The following is a 22,248-nucleotide window of genomic DNA, read 5'->3' as shown; positions in this document are numbered from 1 at the left end:
TAATGTGAGCTTAACGCTCAGCACACAGTATTTAATGTGCCTCGCGAAAGACAGCTTGTCTAAGCGACTTGTGCCTGCCACTAAGCTGCTGGTGTCCACGGCCGAAGCTATAACCTTGGGATCAGTAGGTGGACCTACTGTAGAGTGAAAATGGAAGGTATCCTATGATGCATATCTTGTACGTCATCCTTAAGGCCCCCGGTTTTCTGCTGCGGCGAATTTAAAATTCTGCGGCACCGACTCGTAAATTCCGCGATTTTCCGCGGCAAGCAGTCGACGGCTGCTTGAAATGGGAAACGCTTTATTTTCTTGGATAATGTGGTAAGAAAAAATATTTTATAAAATTACAGATTCAAAGCACTGTTGGGGCTCAGCATTAGATGCATGATATCTTGTGTTCTCCGACAAAGAATGCCGTCTGCAATGATTTTGTACCTGCTGAAAGATGTTTCGACATCTACGGAGTTTATAGGAACTTTATAGGAAGGAGCTTACAATAAATACCCTGCGGAAGTTACAGCTTTAGGACACCGTTTTTGTTTCTGGGCTGCAGGCATTATTTAAGAGTCTAGGCAAACTCCCAACCCTCCAATCAAAATCCCCAACTGCCACCGCTAAACTGCACACGGGAGGGACGCCGCCCCCTCCTGAGGCGCAGTATGCATAAATAAACTTGGGCTAACTTTATCTTAAGCTAAACTACGATCTGTCTGTGTTGGTCCTGCAGCATGGACGATTTTGTAAAGCAGGCTTCACATCATGCAGGGAAGCGTCAGGTGAGGCTAATTTTCGGGCGGGTGACGTTCATGATGGGAATTGATGTTCTGAAGCTGGAACACACAGAAAGGACAAATACATACAGAGCCTCAAGTGCCTAAGAAATTAATGATGAAAGAAGGAAGTCGCTGAAAAGGTTAGCCAGCTGTAGGACCTGTCCTACAGCTGGCTAACCTTTTCAGTGACTTCCTTCTTTCATCATTGTGTCGTTCATATTCTGCGAATAGTCGGATATTCGGAAACCTGAATACTGAGTATTCGATTCGCGAACGTTCGCGAATGAAATACTTCGAGTGATTGCTATTTGATTCAAGTTCGAGAACTCCAATATCCGCACACCCCTAAAAATAAGGGATTCCGCGATATTTTGCGGAAAACCCGGGGCCTTAGTCATCCTTTTGTCTGTTTGTTAGAACCTTGAAAACTGGAGGTTCCACGACCTTAACATGTCGGGGGCTCGGCAGACTTGCTCACACGGCTTCTTCTCTCTACAGTTTCTTTCTAGTATCCAGCAGCTGGCACTGAATCCCAACAAGGACAGCTGCGTGTTGCCCAACAACACTCCACCTCCAGACGTGAAGCTCCCCGTCATGTCCGACCTGATAAAACTGCTGGCTGGAGAGAGGCTCGAGCAGGAGTGCAGCCGACAGCGGGAACAGCAGGCGTCACCCGTCACCCAGGCGGCGGAGAGTTCAAACAATGTGATACTGAAAATTCCGTCCTACAAACCTGCCTCCGGCAACTGCAGCGCTCTCGGCGCCGCCACCACCCCGGCAAACTCGAGCGACGCCGGCAGGAGCGGTGTCACACTGTCTCTGAAGGAGCTCATCGCGCGCAGCATCAACCAGCGCGTCGGAAGCGGCGCAAACAGTACGACCACCGCAGCCACCACCACGACCAGCAGCAACAGCAGCAGCAATTCCTCCGAGAAGACGCCGCCCCAGGCCAACGGGAATGCTGCCTCTTCTTCGCCGCAACAGACGACCACACCTGCCAAGCCGGACCAACAGTCGGAGAAGAGGACACGACCGAAACGAGGCCGTTACCGGAACTACGATCGAGACAATCTCCTCCAGGCAGTGCGCGCTGTGCAGAGGGGCGAAATGAGCGTGCATCGGGCCGGCACCTACTTCGGCGTGCCGCACTCGACTCTGGAGTACAAAGTGAAGGAGCGACACTTGCTGCGGCCAAAAAAGCGCGGCACGGCGGCCGCGAGCGCGGCCAAGGGCTATCACCACTTCAAGCTGGACGGGCTGCCCGCGGACGAGTCGGCCAAGGTGGCGGCGCTCCAGAATGGAGCGAAGACGGCCGACGGGACTTGCCCGCCGTGGCAGGCGCTACCTTTCTTATCGATGGACCTCTCGAAACTGGGCGGCGGGTTTTTCGCGTCGCAGGTGATGCGAAAGCTGCAGACGACCACGTGCGAAGCCGAAAAGAAAGCCGCGGAGAGTGGCGGGGGCGCCGGTATCTTAGAGGCCCTCATCAAGTCGACCCTCGAACGAAGCACGCCGTCTGACGGAGCCAAGGCTGGGGAGCCGCCCGCATTGGTGAAAAATTGACATCTCTTCCGGCGTCTAGAAGAAGCTGTGAATGGACAACCAAGTGCTTTACACGTCCCCCCCCCCCTCCCCCCAATTCCTCGACGGCGCCGGCCTCAGGCAGACTCCCCTCCCTATTCTCCTGTGTTGAGAGCAGTCGTCTAGGACATCTGCACAGGGTGCCTTTATACATATATATATACATATATATATATATATATATATTATACCTGACGGAGAAGGAAGGTTTTTTATTATAATATTATAAGAAAGCTAGTCTATTCTGTGATGTACGTTTACAATGGAGAATCATATCGAATCGGAGAGTTTGGGGAGCCAGAGTGCATGCGTGCGTTCTTGTACATTTTGTAAAATGGGGGGAAGGAACCATTTCGTTCCTCAGTTTTTTTTTTCTCTTTGCCTTGGTTGCGTCCAGACCAGCAATGCTCTTTAGAAATGGGGGACAGAAATTTTATGAGAGAGTAAAATATATATGATTATATAATATATACACATATCAGTATTTTTGTTCAGACTATCTGTATGTGGTGTTGCAGAAAAAAAAATGGTGCAGTTCGTTTTTCTTTTTTTTTTAATGACTGTGATGTGTGCGTTGATGTCTTTTCTGGATCTCACGCAACTTTCGCGTTTTCTCTGAGAGCGTCTTCATGAACTGACGTGTAAGGTGTTCTGGCTGTAATCATTTTTGGCAGGTGCGAGTGACAGGCAGTTTTCTTTCTATACTCATCTGTACTGCTGTTCTTTCTCGCTTTGAGTGTACACCATCCAATTCCAAAGTGCTTTGCTGCCATTTCATTGTGTGGAGAGCTTTGGATTTGTATCCTCTAGTGATGAAATCAGGAGATAATGACGACAAGACGGAATAAGCTGTGCTTACAAGATGCACCGAGGGTAGAGCTTTTTTTTTTTTTTTACGTCCAACCTTTCTGACTTTTAACATTGTCGTGAGGCATTTTCACGCAACTGCATTTAACGCGTACGTTTCCTAAGATGCGGCATCGCTGCCCATGCCTTTGGATTAATGAAAATTAGTGGACACATACTTTTGATAATCCTATGTACTAGCATATTAAAGAAAAAGAGAGAGAGAGAGATTGCATTTTGGCACATACTAGGTTCTGTAGCACATAGCACCACAAAGTGCCTCTCAAAGCTCTATTTTTTTTTATTACTCTGGGGTAAATATGTAGTTAAAAACTAAACTGGATGTTCTAAAATGGAGGCAGTCTTTTTCACATGCTTTTTCTGAACATCAAGGGGGATATCTACGATTACTACGAATATGGAAGTCATCATTAGCACTGAGATAGCTTTTGAGTAGTTTATTTTCTTGGAATATTCATTCTCGAGGAAAACATCCTGAAAATGATTTGCTCACACTTAAGCCATAGCTCTTCATGTGCTCTGTCCAGTGCATATTTCACTAGCAGTGTGGCCTATGTATTTCATATTACTGGTGCATTTTTGTACACACTTAAGTGGTTATAACGTGCTTGACCCCATTGAAAAGTAGTGGTTCATAGAAAACTTCGAACAATTGCTTTAGAATTTTGTATAGCTTTTTGCAGTCTGCCAATCAGGGTAAAGGGTTATACTCCACCATGTAGTTCGACAGTCAGCATAACTTCTCAGAACAAAAGAATTTGTTGTTTCAAAAGTGCCAGAAAGCCAACTTTTCTGAACGTTGTTAGATTAGAGTGAGCAGTTAGGTGGTTTCTTAATTTCGTACACTTGCAACAAGCTCTATAAATCTGGTAATTGTAGGGTTTATAACGCCCTTCAAAGTCAGAGTGACAATCTTTCTGGGGCCACCCAATTTGCGACCTTCGAAATCTTCATGTACTTAGAGTGGTGCATCTCATTTTGTAATACCCTGGTGATGTTTTATGGTATCTTTAGGTGTAACAGAGCTTTGCAGTGCAGCACAGGCTGTTAATACCAAGTGCAGAGTCACATATTTATGTTATACCACGATATCTTCATTGAGATCACTAATGGAGATTCCTGTTAATTCTAAACTCATTTACTTGTAAGTTTGTCTTAAATTCACATTGTGGTATACTTTTAACACATCTGTCAGGCCAGCTGGTGAGGGAGAGCTTCATTTAGAAAAACTGCGATTGCTTGTCACCTGTGTTTAACCAGTCATAAGGCTATGTCCTCTGCTCATCTCCACACCAGTTGAGCTGCCTGGTGCACATGTTTTTAATCGCAATGAATGGGATTCTGCTAGCCATAACCCCAGATTTCATTTATGCTTTAGGTAATTTGTTGCAGATTGGAGTCATTTGGACAGTTGCACAATATGGTAGTTTCTAGTCCTTCATAGATTTGCAATAGCTAACAAGTGATGTTGTGCTTATGCTTTTTCCCCATATTCCCAGATACATACTGTAGCCATTTAGGAATTTTATTGGCAACATAATGGCTTCTGATTCATAGTACATAGGCTGTATACATTATGGCAGTGATTCTCAAATGCAGCTGCGTCATAGCATTTCGTGGCAGGGCCAAAGCCAACAGCGAGTAATTTAAGAAGAACTGCCATACAGTACTGGAAATACAAATATAATATAGCTACGTCAGACCAGGGATGTACCAGCACATGTCGTTCAAGAATGTGCACAAATTGCTACTGACATTGTATGTTTTGTAGTGTATTGGGTGCCGGATACAATCGTCTTGCAGGTTCACTTCATCTGTGTCATTTTGCACTCTCAGTGCAGTGTCAGTACATACTTTGTTCACCAAGTGTCGTATAAGCCCACTCTGTGACAGCATTTACGAATTCTCACATCAGCACAAATGAATATTTGAAGTATAGACTTGTCTCGTTGAGATAGATTATATTTAAATTCTGAGATACATACAAAGATTATGAAGTATCACACTGAAGTGTACTTCCATAGACTGGTTAGAAATGCTTCCTTTTGTTACATAGTAAAAAATTTTAGCAAATGCCTGGATCGAGGTATTTTTAGGAGAGAGAACTGAAATATTTTCATATTACAAGATATATAACAAAAATTTGATATAATAGAATATACAATGTCGTAGCATAGATAAAAGTCATATATCCAATCAGATATTTTCTGTTATGCTGATTGACAATTTCTTGCTTCATGCTACAAATCCAGAGAATGCTATGGTACCAACACCACCCGTAAAGCTTTGAATGCATATTTGTATGCGTGTGCTTGTGTTTGCAGTCGTTGTTTTGATTGGTTAAGAGTTTCGAAAGTTTAGCGAAACGTATCAACTGTCATGATGTTTGATAAGCAGAGCTGTTTTTCAGTAATTGTTTAGCGTATTTAGTGAGTGATTTTCTGATGTGTTTTATCTTTTATGTATTCTATTTTTTTAAGTTCAATTTATTTAGACGAAGGAATTCCATGATAGGCAAGCCTGAGCGATGGGCAAGACGCGTAAACAGACGATGCTTAGACGACGGAAGTGTCGTTTATGGTTCTGAATTTAATATCTGGGAATTGTACTGTTGTTGCAGTGCTTATGGCTGTTGCTTGTTTGGGTATTGTGCAATTTTTGTGCAACAACATATTTATGTATATAATTTGTGCTATATCCTGGATGCTAGTAATTACACCAACCTTCTCTTTAGTTGTACCGTGGATTATGTTTCTATTTGCAATTTTTGTAAGGGGTGGTGTTGGTACTATGCACACGCATTTTTGCCAGCAAGTTGAGGTGGTCTGGCATTGAAAATTTATTTTGGTGCTCAGAAAGCCCACCATTTTATAATCGCAGTCAGAACTAAAATAGAATACGTATGAACACACCACAGACTGTCATATGTTGCTGTGCCATATTTTACCTTTTGTGGGAGCACGAATTCGAAATGTGTACCTAAAGACCTGGCATTCCACTATCTCATGAATCATGCGTATTGAAATTACCAGACTCCAAATTGGGTGTGTGTGCATCACAGAGGACTACAGGACAGTAGTGCCCTGTCGTCGTCAAAGGTGAACACGTGTTGTTCAAGAGAACTTGCAATGCTATATTGACTTTTCGGCTCACGAGCAGCATGTTGCTGTACAAGAGCTAATGTTCTACCTCTGAAAGCCGATAAGATGTCGACCATTGTGCCATGCAGTCCGCGTTGTCCAGAGTTCTGGAAAAACTTGAGAAAGATGCTTGGATGTACTTGATTTCGGATATGTTGCAACGGGGCAGAGCTGTACTGGCCGAGCAAGTCAGCACCAGATTATTCTTTTGTGGATCAGGGGTTTTTACTAGCTTAGGCTAACTGACTTAAAATCTTCATCTACCCTAATGCATTTGGACACTGCCAAAATAGAGGATGGCCTTGCTGACTGCAGTGGCGGCTGTACCGAGTGATGTACTGAAAAGTGATATACTGAGCATTTAAAAAAATGGTAAAGTTGTGCACTCAATCAAGTGGTACATTATGTGTGTGAACAATGATTGCCGGTTGACTGTGTCTGCTGTAGCTTCTCAATCGTGTACATATTTTTGGAGATGCATGTTCTGTGCAAAGGTGTGAGTGCATTAATGTGTGGCGTGCGTGTTCGAAAAAAAAACGGCACTTGGCTGTGCATGCTTCGTCTTTTGGAGTTCATCGTGTGCCACGTTTTTTTTTCTCCAGTGTTGATTTTGGTCTGCTCTACTCTTCTGGAAAACATGTTCTCCTAGAACTTTGTGGCAAGTGCATTCTCTCAGTTTTTTTTTTTTCCCCTTCTTAATTGTAATCCCGGTGATTTTAACACGAGGGTGCTTAAGTGTGCGTTTGATTTTCCACCGTTCCATTGTATATTCATTGTTTGATGAGCAACCCGGTTCAGATATCCCCCCCCCTTGTTGGTGCTCTTGAGAGACTGCTTCTTGTGTTGTATTGAGGACATATGTGCTACATGCTGATGGCACATTATAATTACATACATACATATACATACATACACAGACACACATGCATATAAGCATACACATGGACTGAAGGTGTGTTGATTTAAATAGATTTGTGCTATGAGCATTCCAGTGAGGTGGAATTGCCAGATGTTGAGAAACGTGCGGCAGATTAAACTGTTGTATTTTTTCTGTGTTTTGTTTCTTTATAAGATTGTTTATATTTACGTTTATTGTTATTTCGTTTTGTTGGTACGGAATGTGTTGTACATTATTGATGTTTCCAAACAAATTGCAAGGTGCGTATACATATATGTGCGTGTGTGTGTGCGCACCACATATATATATGTACATACACCCTCTATTACATTCCAGTTGATTTTGAAGGTTATTTTGTTAAACTATGATTTCCGTTGAGACGCCACTTGCAGGATTTTAGTTGTCATGGATGTCAGGTTGTATAAGTTCAGCACCGATTTCACAGTCATGAAATTCTTGTCTTATTACAAAATCTGTATTCATGACAGGCAGATTAAAGAGGTTCGCTTTCCATGGTGTCTGTTTTGTGGTACCTTTCTTTCATTGGTAGGGCTTTGGGCCCAGTGTGCTAAAGAAACGCGAGTCACAAAGCGAAGGAGGTTGTTTCAAAAAGGTACAAACAGTTCCTGTGCTTTCACAAGGTCATCATTTTGGTGGAAAACAACTAATGATACTTGAAGTATCATTTTACAGTATGCTGTAATGGCAGAGGCAAAGACAAACTTGGCAACTCTACCTTTTGACAGACCCTATTCCGAGACAGCCCCTGTGCGAAAAGAGAGGCCTTTTTTTTTTAAACCCGCCATAATCTCGGCAGAGATTAAGGTTTGTAAACAAAATCTCCAGAAAATATGGATAGCAGTTATAAAGGGTGCCAAATAACTAATGAGCATGGGCATGTGACGAGATCAGCTCAAGTGGCATCTGTTGCAAGAATAAAAATATCTTAAGTGTAGTGAAATGTGATGGTGGTGCCGATGAAAGTCGTCAAAATTGAGGGTAAATAATTACCTAGTGCAGAGATTTTGACAAGCTTAGGGAATCTGGAGGAACCTACACGTGTACAAATATTTGGACAGGTTAAATGGTTTGCCATTAAACCTGACTGCTGTTACACGAAGTACAACTGATTATAGAAAAGAAGAAACCAGCAATTCTTTGCAACGAAATAATACATATCCTCTCTAAGTGCTTGTCGCAGCATAGACAAATAAAGTGTGAAAGGCCCTTGGTAACAAGTGACATGTGAAACATCGATGAAAGATGAAAGATGACTTTCATCTTTCATCGTTGATTTCTTAGGCAATTTGAGGCTTTGTTTGTATCTGTCCCTTCTATGTTGTTCCAGCCTCAGAACATCAGTTTATCTCTTGTGAAACATCGTTGGTGAATGAACGTACAGTGAGCCCTCGTTATTATGACCATGGTCGTTCCCGAAAATTTTTGTCATTATGCGGAACTGTCATATTAACGGGGGGATTTGCAGAGGTTTCATTGCATTGTTCCCCAGGAATATGGTCGTAAAGCGCGTATGTCAGATTATCGTGGGTCATATTAACGAGGGTTCACTGTAATCGATTTGTAACTGGCACTTCACACGCCAACAGAATGAGGAACAGGTCTACATGCACTCTGAAATGACTTTCTAGCAGGTACTTTTTCTATACACATGCATACAAAATAGTTAAGCAGCTTTACGATCTTAGATGACAAATTTAATAGAAAATGTGTTCAGTTTTTTTTTTCTTCTGAGAACTGACTGATGGAAGACGGGCTAAAGCAAAAATGGAAACCTCCGTACTTTGTTCTACAGCTTTCTAATTCAAACCACCGGCAAATTTTTATTAATGAATGAGATTAATTTCGTAAGCTCAGTAAGGCTAGCGTTGGATGTTCAAATTATGTTTGATATGCGTAGCCGATGTTGCAAATAAGTATACGTAGTGTAGTTATGGAATTAAAACACAACTTGGACATATGAAAATACACGGCAGAGCAATATGAACAGATTTCATGTCACATTGCTACCCCAACTGAAGCACCTTTGATTTCTCAAAATATTCTCGCTATACCCGAATTGATATGCTGTGACAGGCGAATAATTAGGTCAGACTCGTGCCCGTTCCTCGAAAAAAGTGATTGATTACAGTTACCGTTACTTGTACGGAAAAAGTAATTGATTACCGTTACCAATTACTGGACCCCAAATGTAATTGAGTGACGCAAAAGTAACGCGTTACTCTGCATTCACGCAAATTATACCCATCTTTGTGTGCCTCAGAGGTGGGGGAAGAAAGAAAGAAATCGTTCAACAGCGGAACAGCTGAAATAACACGAACAAGAACGCGCAGGACAAGTAGATCTGTAAGCCTACTGTATTTATCGCCCGGGAAGACGTTGACCTGATTGTGGAAGAGCATTGCCTGGATCTTCCCATGACTCACTACACCTCCAAAGCTACCACAATGGTACCACCACACTGGTGTAGTAAGAGATTAGGGAGAGAGACCCTGAAATTCCACAACCTTACTACAATGACCTCCGCTTGGTATAGTAGAACGGCCCAAAAAAGGCTGACTGCACGAGGGTCTTGACTTGGGGCAGAACATCTGAAAGATGAGTTAACCTCTACCGGAAAAGTAATTGATTACTCAAAAAATTACTGAAAAAAGTAACTGATTACAAGTAACGCAATTACTAGTAAGGCATTACGCACAAGTCTGAATTAGGTGCAGATAGATGTACGACACAGCATTGTTTTCCATAGCTCTAGCAGACGACGTGCAGGACATGGGGAAAGATCTGACCGCAGCGCCGTTAGTTCCTGTGCCGCGACATTGAACCATTGGCTATGGGGAGTTGTGAAACTCAACTACTCTATGAACATTGGGCTAAAGTGTTAAGCCTTGCAGCTGGTAGCTAATGAATCTGGAACTTTTCATTTTGCGAGACTTGGAGTGGCTTCAAATGGCCCTAAAGAAGATTAATAGCCATAGCACATTTTTTGCTACACTCAAGTTATGTAAAACAAAGAATTTCAAGGGCTTATGTTTTGGTTATCAGTTACGTACTGTCCAGTTCTCAGCCTGAAGACAATGACGTTTCCTTGAGAAACATGTTCAGGTCACGTCGTGATTACCCCATCTACCATGCCTCCTACTACTAAAGAACATCTCCATTCTGTTGTTTTCTGACTCGTCACTTCGTTATGCTGAGGCCATAAGTTGATGGTGCAAATACCCCACTACAGGGTAAGGCACTAAATTCAGAGAACCATCCTAATATCCCAAGGGAGGTTAGTGGGTGCAGATACAAATGCATTTGTCAATGAGGATGAAAATGGAAATGAAAATCTCTATCTGGACAGGCATTTATTTGTAGCTTTGTCTCATTCCTCTCAACACGCATCTGTGTAGTGCTCAATCGAAACCTATGGGGATTCCAAGGTCTCCCAGGTGGTTTTATCTGGTATTGAACACAACACATTGGATGCAACAAAAGGAGATGCGCAAAAATACCAAAGAAACCATTTGAGAAAAAAAAAAAAAAAAGATTCAACCTTTACACAACCTCTAAAGCACATCAATAGAGCGCAATGTGAATAAACAAGCATTCATTCAAACACTCCCGCAACGACATCCCAGGCACGAGCCCACAAGCAACATTAGCTCTGCTAGACCTCGTAATGTCTCATTTAACGGCGTCCTATCTCACCCAAGGCCGCGTCAGGTACATCTGCATTAAAAGGCTACTGCATTAGCCATGATGCATGAAGCCTGACCCCATTTCTATCAGTCAAAACTATTTTCCCACAGCTTACACAACTGGCAAGACTTTTCAAGTATTACATAGCAAATGATGTGTAATATAAAATGGGAAACAATAATGCGACATAGTATTGGCAACAAAAATCAAGCAAGAAACTCGGGGCACAACAACTGCTACAAACCCTCGTCACTCTCCTTACACTCCACAACGGTTCCCCAAAACTTGCAACACAATCCAACTGCTTTGTGTTTCTCTGGTAGTTTAATTTTATGTGGGTCATGAGAACTTTCGATGTCCTTATCGATGCTTAGCTGGCCGTAAGAGTTGCTGCCCCAGGCATAAGCAGATCCACATTCTGGAAGAGATGCGAGCCATTTTGTAAGATCACTAAAATGCCCAGTTAACTTATCAAAAATGCAGGACACAAGTACAAACCAACTCCAATTGAAAAGCCAAAGAAGAAGTGCTACTTGTTGCAGAAGTAGTGCTGGCATCTATAGTAATACTTTGGGGTTTCGTTTCATACAATTTTAGGGGCTGACGGAGGTGAGCTTATAGTGGCTTTGATTTTTATATGGACCTTTGCCAAATAATGCAATAATAAAATCCGAAGAACGCAATGGTGGTTAGAAATTCAGAACGTCATTCTTGATTTAGTAGACTTGAAATCACAAGAATTTTATAGTCCATACTTGTTAAGGCTGCTGTATGTCTGGACCCACACTCTACTGACTGGAACGAAACATCGCCCAACGCAGTGAACAACAAAGGCAACGGCGCCATGGTAACACTGTCTTTGTGTGGACAGCTGCCTGAAGGGCGAAGTATGCCTAGTTGCCCGCTTTCGTTCCATCCCCAGAGGTACAGATCATCGCAGTCTGAAAATAGAGGAAAACAAACATTACACAATACTAGTATACTGTCATGAGTAGTATACTGTATTTTTTGGCATACACGACGTAACACAGCTACAAAGAAAGTTCTGAGTATCATCAGCATGTCTCATATACATCAACATATTATCTCACACATTGGAATATTGCCTGGACACCTTCGAGGGACCTTCTACACGTACTGCATGCCTAAGCTGTCATGAGGAAACTTGGCACCTCTTGTTTTTAACTATTGCGTCAACATCGCGTGAAAGTGTGATTGTGCAATTGCAATGTTTGGTGTTTGTTTGTTATAGTTGTGAGCGTCACTTCGACTTATTCAGTTTCATCGCAGAAAACGCCTGCTCGGAGAAAGTATGTTGTCACAGTTGTCTCGCGACATAAAGCTGCAAATTATTATTATTAGGCGTATGTTGTACAGAACGTAGACAGCTTTGTCTGCAACAACATACGTATCTTGAGATACTTTCGTCCAACATAGGAATAAAACGAAGCCACGCTAATTTCAGCGAACTTGATCTTATCGATGCGTCGCACTGCAAGTCAATCAGTTCCATTTGTTAATCATCAGGAACATTGTCAACAACCGCGGAAAATGGAGAGCCAAAAAGCTCAGTTTCAATTCTCCTGCACTCGAACAATCTTTGCTCGAATTCACTCGGGAGATCACCAAGCCTGCGACTGCACCAGTCTGTTTCTGGTAACACTGAAGGCACCAATATCACATATCGGCCATGTAGGGTTTGCTCAGGAATTTTGGTAGGAATGTACTAGTAACATTAATCAAGTAAAAATCAGACACAAGGACAGGTTTAGACAGTTGTTCGCTGTTGTCATGTGCCAACCCGCCCCACTCGTCTGTTAGTTAGAAAGCCATTGGCTGTTATAGGTCAGTGGCAACAGTTTTCTATCACTAATTAGCGCAAGATAAACTGCACAAGTACAGAGCCCAATGGTGATCGTCAAAACAGTTCATGAAGCTTGGGGCCAAATTATTTACTGATTTATTTAATTTTTGTATCTTTCGCACGGCAACCACAGGTGGGCCGCATCCGCCACTTCGGCACCCCCCGATATACAGGAACTATACTCTAAGAAAACATGAGAGCCACAGTCACAGAGGTATATCTCTCCGCCAGCAGATAAAGGTAGTCTGCACATTCAGAGTGGGGGCACGTGAGAAGACGGCAGACACCGGACAGACGAGGAAGCAGATTCACATATTGCGTAAATGCAAATATTTGACAGGTTCGTTCGCTTTAAAAACCCGCAGATGTGCTCCAAGTGTGTCGTCTCCAGCGAGTTCTTTTGTAACATGATCACTTGATCAGGGTACAAGCAACAGTTTGAAGCATGCAGGCGCACTACGTTGCGACTCAGCGGTATGCGGCAGCGGAGAAGTGCGACTCAGCGGAGAAGTGCGGCAAATACAAAAATGGGAGTCATCGATGCTCCTATTAGAAATGACTCGTCCATGCAATCCGATGATGGTGGAGGCTGTAACCGAGATGGGGGAAGGTCACCTCGCGCTCTTGGTTACCATGAGCCGAAAAAGAAATTGGCGTTAGTGCAGAACAAACTGAAATATTTGTTTTATTAAGTGCGGTAAGATATAAGCGTGCGATGGCGTGTTCCTTTATTGTTTCTTTTTGTTCTCGTCAAAAGCGCAATGGTTTTGTTGGAAAGGGTGTCATTGTTGCTGCACTAAAAAAGGCTCTGTCGAGTGTTCCAGCCATGGCTCAGGCGAAGACAGCGGATATGCCACATGAGTCATCAAATCATCAAATGCACCAACGAACTGCTTAAAGACCCCTCGCCGCAGGGTAAGAGTTTCCCTTGCTAGCCACAGACGCCCTTTGCTGGAGTGCAAATCTGCTTTTTCCTGTACTGTCTAAGCAAGGCTATTGAATGGCTTAGGCTACTGAATGGCAAGGCTACTGAATGGCAAGGCTACTGAATGGCCAGGCTACTGAATGGCAAGGCTACTGAATGGCAAGGCTACTGAATGTACCTGCTGCTCTTCGCGCAGCAGGTCCGTACATACAGTATCACGCAGGACAATTGCGGGGGGGAAGTACCTATTTGGCGAATTTCGTCTTCTACTTTTTAAACGGGTGTTCATTTTCTCTCTGTGGTACAGAGCTTAAAGCGAATTTGTCTCTGATGACACTTGCTGATGAAAGAGGGGGTGGCAGGGCCCTCAAAGCAAAAGTGGGGGCAAAGCCCCCAGAGCCAAAACTTAGGGGGGCATCTCTCCTGGCCAGTCGCACCCCCCCTGCCCCCCCTTCCGATGTCCCTGGAACTATAGTCCTATTGGGTTTCCATTTCAAGGGTAAAGGGGATGGAAGATTGGGGAAAGGGGTATCGTTTTTTGGCCGTCACTGCTTGCAGACTTTCAACAGGTCTAGTGATGAGGGGGCCTCAAGAAAACCTGAAAGGATATCTCAAATTCACCTGAACAAAAAGCTTGATTACCCGGTGCACAGGGATCCTGGGAGGTAAAAGGGAAACTGAGGTATACTACAAAAGTGGAGTCGTCCAAATTCGATATATTATTTTAAAAACAAAGAGGCAGTTGATAATGAAATACATCACATTTCGTGGTTAGATGATCCGTCACTCACACGTTCCTGCATGTATTAGTGCGCTGCAGTTAAGTGCCCCATACAGCAGAAAATACATGTATATCAGACCGACGTGCGTGTTTGTGGAGAGAGAGAAAACAGGCAATAACTAACCACTGAGAGCTGCGGAATGCCATCCTCCAGCAGCAATTTTCCTGATATAAATCCCCTCAAGAGCTTCTACAACTTTTGGGGCTCCTTCAGAATCCAGTGTCCCATGACCAAGTTCTCCATGGCTGGCAGTAAGTATCAAATCACATCAAATCAGCGACACATGTATCAAATGTACTCGAATGGGCAGCTACCCCTTGCCACAGGTTCCCTAACTTACTTATTCCACCTAGCTCTTTCCCTGAGAGAATTCTAATGAGATTCAAATTCTATGAGTGTTGTCCAATAGGTAACCTTAAATAATGTATTGACGGACAATGAAAATGAATATTCTGAGAAATTCATTGTAACATTTCTCTATGTATTCCCCCACTTTTCAATGCAGGTGCCCCATCATTTGGGAAGTACCTGCACTGCAGCAGAGAAGCTTTTGGATCAGGTGTGTAGCCATTCATGCATCGCTTGCTTGACATCTTCGTTGGAACCAAACATCAGGCCCCCAAGATCATCCTTGAGACTGCTGAATGTATGATAGTCTGACAACACAAGGTTAAGCAAATACGGCAGATGTGGAAGACATTCAAATCGAACATCATGGATGGTTACACAAAACACAACGTACAGAGTTGAAGACCTGCAGTACCGCCCACAGCTAGAATATTAAGTATGAGCGAGGGCTCGAAATTTTAAGGTAATTGAATTACAAAATTTTTACCCAAAGCTATGCTACAGTGCTACAGTTTCAAAATAAGGAAGTACAAAATATGTCTGTTATCCAACAGAGACGCCATTAAACAATAAATATTTTGCTTTGGCCCTACATGAAATATTACAATGTGTAATGCAAATTCTTACTTTGAGCATCCCCATGTAAACACAACACCCTCATAAGTCAGTGCCAAGTTATGAGCCATGCCACAAGCAACTGCTGCTACCTTGTGGAACAGACTAATGGGTTGCACATTCAATGTTGAATGAAGGAGCCTGCCCATGGTGCCGTCTACAAAAGATAAGGACGGGACTCATTGTACACATGTCAATATGCCCTTATGAGACAGTTTTTGTTTACCTCGCTGTAGTATTATGGCATCTTCATTTCCAAGGGCGACATCTTCAACAGGGCCTTCTGTTGATATCCTATCAGGCTGGCATCCCACATCATTCCAGAAGAGAAGGTCACCAGATTTCGTTATAATGCAAACAGGTCTGGTGCCAAGAACAGCTTTCGATACCTCTTCCTTGGGACCCAGCACATGCTCCTGCTCATGAACATCACGAAATCCATGAAGATACGCTGTTCCTGTCGCTGAAACAGAGAAGTGGAGTTAAATGGGAAACGATGTGCAGTAAAGTTCGCATGAATTTATACAAGCTAGAGAAATAAGACCCGTGGGAGCTTCAAACTTAATTGTGCACTTACTACTATGACTCCTCAAAGGCACAAAGATCTGTGGCATTGAAATATTCCTTCTATATGTTATGCAAGTGCTCCAATTTTCTGAATTACATCATTACCAAATGATCTTGTTCGATCGAGAAAAGAGGAAGAGGAAGAAGTAAATGAAGACAATCACCAGAGACGGATACAGCGTTAAAACGACCAAGGTGCACAGAAATTAGATCGCTGCTGTCGAATGGTTGTTTCTCGAAGCAAGCAAACAGACTTGTAAAACACTTGAACTTATCCAGGCCATAATAAAGAAACATAGAGTGAGACGCATAAACTCAAATACGCGCACATTCGTCACTCGTTGGCTTTAGTTGGCTCGCGTTGACTGACTATTGGATTAGACTGGTACTGGGATGGATGACCGTGTCGACGATGTCGATACAATCACCGCACTATCGACGAGCTCCAACCTCCAATCAATTTTTTTTTATTAGTGCGGAGCTAAACGAGTCTAATGACGAAAAATGTCTTGATTTCGCCGAATTTTTTGGTTCCCCTTTAAATTAACTAGACTCTCGCCCTCTAACTTACAAAAAAAAAAAAAACTGCTTGGGCCCCGGTGAACCGGTGAAATCCCGCTCACCAACGCGCCGCCCTAACCGAACCGGAGACACGGAGACGACAAAATACGACGCAAGAGAAATTTTGTAGTCTCCGTGTCTCCGGTTCCAGCCTTCGGTATGCACCAGCTTGTCTGCGCCCTCTCTTTTTTGTCGACCACTGCTCTAGCTTTCTGGACAATATAGTCGGCGGTCCTTGCTGCGGGCGACATCATACATCATCACTGCTAGCAACGGGGTAGAATAACGCCTATCGCCTAGCTGCTGCGATGACACACCCGGGTTTCCATCATCACTAAAATAAAGTGTTGTTGCTGTCGTTATACCACTCTGTTTTCTTTCTTTTTCACGAGGGAATAAAGGGATTCTCGGGGCCAGTGTCACTTATATTTAGTAACTCATCATAACTGGCTGCCAGCAAAAGTATCAAATGAAGCCTTAGTGCGTTTCGATAAGGTTTCTCTCTGGAGCCGGTCGACGTGTATGGGGTAACTGGCTAGGGGAGAGTAGAGTGGAGATCGTAATTGGAGATGGCGAAGGACGCAGCATTTGGTGCACGACTTCTTTATTGACTTTTTCTGGTGCTGTAACTAATAATATCAATTCATTGCTTCTCACACAACATCATAAACCGCAGTGCGTCGTACAGGTTTCCAAGAAATATTTCGTAATGAAAACACTTCTGTTTACCGCATGACGTCAGCCACAGCGAAATCGGAAATTCTGCGCTGGTAATAAACCTCTACCCGACAAATGTCGTCATGACGTTGGTAGACAGACCGAAACCGAAACAGATCGGAAGGGGAGAGCATTCCGACAACCGACAACGCGTATGCGCACGCCCAGCCCTTGAGTCCGCCATCTTTGAGTGGAAAACATCGCTATGGACCCACCTGCGGGAGACTGTCATGTTCATTGTGGGGAGATAATCGGTTTCAAGGTTACGCGGACGTTTGAGGTCTGGTAACGAGTACAAGGCGCTTTCACTCTTTCCGCATTCGTCTTCCAATCTTCTCTTGCTACTTTCCCACGCAACGTGCCAGTCCGAAAGTCCGAAAAGCGCGTCACCTGTGGGGTTCGACATTCCGTGGCCAGGGGCGACGCGAATATGGAAATGGTCCATTGTTCGCTGCCTCCTATTGAAAGAAAAGTAGGACCAAAGGTCGCGCGCGTCCCTTTCAGAGACCATCGTAACTTCGTAATCCCCTAAACAGGTGGCTTTCGGTGACTATGACGTCATTTGTTTACAAACAGGTAGAGCTCTATTGATCGCAGGTGCTTTCTAAACGTTGACAAAAGTCTACACACCCTCGACAGCAAATACCAGTACTACAGCAACTGTTCTGAGGCAGGAACACAACAGAAGTCACAAGGTGCCTAAGAACAAGAAATGTTGAAGTATGGCAGTCATGAGAGAACTGATGTTCTGAGGCTGGAACAACATAGAAGGGACAAATTCATCTTTCATGGCAGTCGTCGAAGAAGCGATATCGCGGCGGGAATCGAACCATGCACATCATCTGTCGTACAAGTTTCGTGAAGAAGTTATGCAAAGGTCTGTCGTTCAGAGTTTTTTTTTTTAAATTTTGTGTTAGCACCGCGAGGCAACTGTGGCTATAAGCGGCGTACAAGACGTGGACGATAGAAAGCGGACATCACGAAGGAGGCGGGGGGCTTAGTGTGCGACCTGGGCCGACTTCAGGGGGAACTTACCGACATTCGTCTGGAAAATCTACCGGTAAACCAAGGGCAACCGCAGACAATATATTGTCTGGAAGACTGGCAGGTGGTGGCTTCAGCACGATCGTGTCAGGGATTTTTTGGCTGACCGCTCCCTGTTTGTGCGCACCGCTGACAGGGATACTGCGACGTTCCGCGTGTTTGTGGTGTCCCACAAGGGAGCATCCTCAGTCCCCTCTTATTCAATCTCATTATGGCTTTTCTTCCTGCGCAGCTTCCTAATCACACTCACATTACAATATATGCTGGCGACATCTGTATCTGGACTTGGGCCGTTCGGCGTGACACGATCCAACACCGACTACAAGGTTCATTAAACATAATTTCAAGATAGCTCCATGATCGCGGCTTGGTTGTCTCGCCTAGCAAGACGGTAGCCATGGCATTCTCACAAAGATCATTCCATAAGTACCCGCTTTTCATTGATGGCTCACCCCTGACCTTTGTCACGACCTGTCGATACCTGGGTATTAGAATTGACCGTGGTCGGACGTGGTCCCACCATGTGAAGCTGCTTGCTACCAAGGCAAACTGTTTGGTAAATGTACTCAGGAGTATTGCTTGTGCATCCTGGGGCCCATCATGCTCTGACCTCTATCGTGTCCATCAGGCCCTGGTGTTGGGGACATTGCGGTATAGCTTGCCCATTCTGCATGCTCTCAGTCGAACCCAAGAACAGGAACTACTAAACATCCATGCCGGTAGTCTCCGCGTCTGTTTGGGAGTCCCCAGGACAACGAAGACATACTTTGTCTTGGGACAGGCGCGATAGAAGCCTGTTCACATTCTGCGGGACGGTGATACCCTTCGCGCTTATACACGCTACATTACACGGCACCCGCTCCACTATCTTTGTCGCATTGATGAGGACTCCCCGGAGTCTGCTTTTGGCAGTGCCATTGCTCGTCTGAAAAGGAGCACTCCATCTCCCACGTCTACGCCATACTATGCACCGGCGACGTGGACTCTTGAAACACCCCGTATTTACTCTACCCTGGTATCCAACGAAAGAAAGACGTCCCCACAGTCGTGGCCCACCAGTTCACACTAGAGCATCGCGTCTCAACACACCAACTAAGTCGCCATATACTATACACTGATGGCTCAGTAACACATGATAGTTCGAGCGTGGCTTTCTACATCCGGGATGAAGACCTGGGGCAGGGTTTTAAACTCCCCTTGCAGTGTCCTCGACAGAAGCCGAACTGTTCGGTATCCTGGTTCGGTATCCAGGTAACTGTTCGGTAACGTGGGTCATTCTTACCGACAGCAAGGCATCATTAGATATATTGTCATCATCTCGCCGCAGCATAATAAGCGATTTGCACACCCATGACACTTCAGAAATTCAATAAACTTTTAACCACTGGTTACAACATCACGTTTCAATGAGTCCCTGGCCACATAGGCCTGCATGGAAACACCCGAGCAGACGCAGTAGCCAGACGCGCTGGGTCTGATGTCACTTCGGCCCTGGCACCTCTGCCGCTTACAGCCTCCACATGCCGTCAACATATCCGTTGTTGGTGCGCCATATGTGCTCGGCAGTTCCGGGCCGAAACTATACGACTTACAACCCATTCCTACGATCTATCGACCCATTGATGAAGTTTGTCATCACTTGCCACCGCAGTCGTAAAGAAGAATCCCTTCTCCACCGCCTACGACTCAATGTTGTTCGTACACCCTCACTTCTCTGGGTCGGCTAAATTCACCAAACTGCAATGTCTGTGGTGCAGAAACTGATATCCCACACCAGCTCCTACATTGTCAGCAGCACCTTCACCATAGGAACACCCTTCCTTGCCGTCTGCTCCAGATTGGCTGTAACGACTTTTCGTTTGCCGCTCTCCTTGGCCCTTTCTTGCACCCCAACCAGTGGGCTGACACTACCGCTCACCTAGGTTTTCTCCGAGTCCCAGGACTCGTGAACTGCATGTGACGTTGTTCTAGTGTCTCTTTTCTTCAATTCTTTCTTTCCTTTTGCCTCTTTTTCTTTTTTGGAATAGCAAGCCGGCTCTTTGCCTGGCTAACTTTTCCTTCCCTTTTTTTTCTCAATAAACATATACCCCCCCCCCCCCCCAATAGATAAATTTACCAAACAATCAGCTACCGAGCTAAATGACGATCTGTCTCTATATCTGTGTTGCGAGAACGAAACACTTGCAGTTTTCCACGTCATTGAGGACAAGTTAACATGGCAGGTTAATGAATATAAATATCTGGGAGTTTTTTGTAGATAGCAGGTTAAGCGTGGATATACTCACATGGAACACATCATTAAGAAATCCTCCTTTAGTTAAACACTTTGAGAACAACACTGAAGCATGCTCCAGCAAGTACTAAACTGCTTGACCAGTTCCAGAATATGCAGCAACGGTGAGGTTTCCGTATCAGTCAACGAGAATTAGTGTACGCCCTTAGAAATGAACTTCACCGCATAGCACGCTCTTAGCCACCCATCGCCTCGAATGACATCGTTCTTTCCCCTGGTTTGTCGAAAACGGGGGAGGGGGGGGGGCGTACGCCTTTTTGTGACACTTACGCAGTTCATAATTGTCACAAACAAGGCGTACGCCCAAGCAGCACAATGTACTGAAAGTCAAGTGCAATAGGGGTGGACGGTATGTGTCTTATCAAAGTTCTTTAGTTTCACGAGTCTGTTCAAGGACTTCCACCTATCCGTCCACCCCTATTGCACTCGACTTTCAGTACATTGTGCTGCTTGGGCGCCTTCCGTTTTCAACAAATCAGGGCAGATAATGATATCATCCGAGATGACGGCTGGCTAGGCGCGTGCTATGCGGTGAAGTTCTGTTTTAAGACTTCCGGCCGACCGGCCGATTTCCCTTAGACGTCGGCCCAGGATGTGCACATTCCCTCAGAGCGTCAGTTGTGACGTTGCCCACCTCTGTGAGGCCGACAACGGCGAACCCTTTCACCACCACCACCACCACCACCACCACCACCACCACCTGTTTTAAGAGTGCGCGGTTTACTTGTGTGTGAGAGATCTTTATTATTATTATTATTATTTAGCGCACAGCATTTTTGAAGGTCGAGATCTGGAGTGCAACGTTTGTTTTGTATCATGAACGAATGTTTTTTTTTTTTTGCTCGCGCCAGGCGTTCATTGGACATTCAACTTCGGGTTTTGGATTCGTCCCGCAATTGGAACTCGGTTACAGCCGTGATTTCATTTCCAGCACACCGAAAGGAGAGAGAAAGTGCCGTTCTCAAGAGAATCTAATCACAGGTGGCATCCTTCCGTTTTATTTCATTGGCAAGAGCGAGTGCATCCTTTATCATCCCCCAACTGAATTGCTTTCACGATAGAGCCGTCTCTCGTTATACTCGATTAAGCGATCTTTGATGTATAAGAAGATTGCCAGCTTAGTCGACGTCTCTAGATGACTTTCCCTGTCTCAGAGAAAATAGTTTCCCCGAGTTGGAAAATTGCTACGAGACCGCCTCTGTCTGTACGTTATTAGCGCCTTTCACGTACGTCGTCACAAGTGGCAAGCACATACTCGAGAATGGGTTTGTTGTCGCAACCTGGCTTAAGTTCTGCTATAAGGTTCGGCTAGCGAGAGTCTGCGACTGAAACAGGATTCGGCTGGCGTTGTGCAAAACGGGGCTTACGCGCAATCGGATTGGAAAAAAACGAGGCTGCCAGGTGGTGGTGGTGATGGTGAAAGGGCTTGCCGTTGTCGGCCTCACGTATGTGGGCAACGTCACGACTGACGCCCTGGGAAAATGTGCGTCCTGGGCCAACTTCTAGGGGAACTGTGCCGACATATGTCTGAAAGCGTCTGAGGAAAACCCAGGAAAAACCCCAGACAG

The 22,248-nt window shown here is 44.5% G+C and overlaps 2 protein-coding genes across 4 annotated transcripts in view; one reads left to right on the top strand and one right to left on the bottom strand.

Moving 5' to 3' along the window:
* LOC135377461 (mushroom body large-type Kenyon cell-specific protein 1-like) overlaps window positions 1–7,772 on the top strand; it is a 40,589-nt gene extending 32,817 nt beyond the window's left edge. For both annotated transcript variants that reach the window (XM_064609871.1, XM_064609870.1), the window contains exon 8: window positions 1,272–7,772. In XM_064609871.1, coding sequence (XP_064465941.1) covers window positions 1,272–2,336 — 1,065 coding nt within the window. In that variant the 3' untranslated portion in view covers window positions 2,337–7,772. The remainder of the gene's footprint in view (window positions 1–1,271) is intronic.
* A 6,659-nt stretch (window positions 7,773–14,431) lies between these two features.
* On the bottom strand, window positions 14,432–16,420 carry LOC135377460 (uncharacterized). 2 transcript variants are annotated; one of them, XM_064609868.1, is made up of 4 exons: window positions 16,230–16,420; window positions 15,725–15,961; window positions 15,511–15,655; window positions 14,432–14,780 (listed from the first exon to the last, which is right to left on the bottom strand). In XM_064609868.1, the coding sequence occupies exons 1-4, from the start codon at window positions 16,360–16,362 to the stop codon at window positions 14,654–14,656; spliced, it is 642 nt and encodes a 213-aa protein (XP_064465938.1). In that variant the 5' UTR covers window positions 16,363–16,420; the 3' UTR covers window positions 14,432–14,653. The 2 variants fall into 2 exon arrangements, with proteins under 2 accessions (XP_064465938.1, XP_064465939.1); XM_064609869.1 differs by lacking the exon at window positions 16,230–16,420 and adding an exon at window positions 16,076–16,198.
* Window positions 16,421–22,248: the final 5,828 nt, after the last annotated feature.

Source organism: Ornithodoros turicata, chromosome 1, assembly GCF_037126465.1.
Source record: "Ornithodoros turicata isolate Travis chromosome 1, ASM3712646v1, whole genome shotgun sequence".
Lineage (NCBI taxonomy): Eukaryota > Metazoa > Arthropoda > Arachnida > Ixodida > Argasidae > Ornithodoros > Ornithodoros turicata.
The sequence above is the reverse complement of the archived record's forward strand: the minus strand, read 5'-3'. Positions and strand labels throughout refer to the sequence as shown.

Excerpts from the sequence above, each read along its gene's own strand:
- LOC135377460 (XM_064609868.1), bottom strand. The coding sequence starts at position 16,362 with ATGTTTCTTTATTATGGCCTGGATAAGTTCAAGTGTTTTACAAGTCTG. Across the intron at positions 15,962-16,229 it reads TAACGCTGTATCCGTCTCTG|CGACAGGAACAGCGTATCTT; the intron begins GTGATTGTCTTC and ends TCTCTGTTTCAG. Across the intron at positions 14,781-15,510 it reads TTTACATGGGGATGCTCAAA|CCATGGAGAACTTGGTCATG; the intron begins GTAAGAATTTGC and ends ACTTACTGCCAG.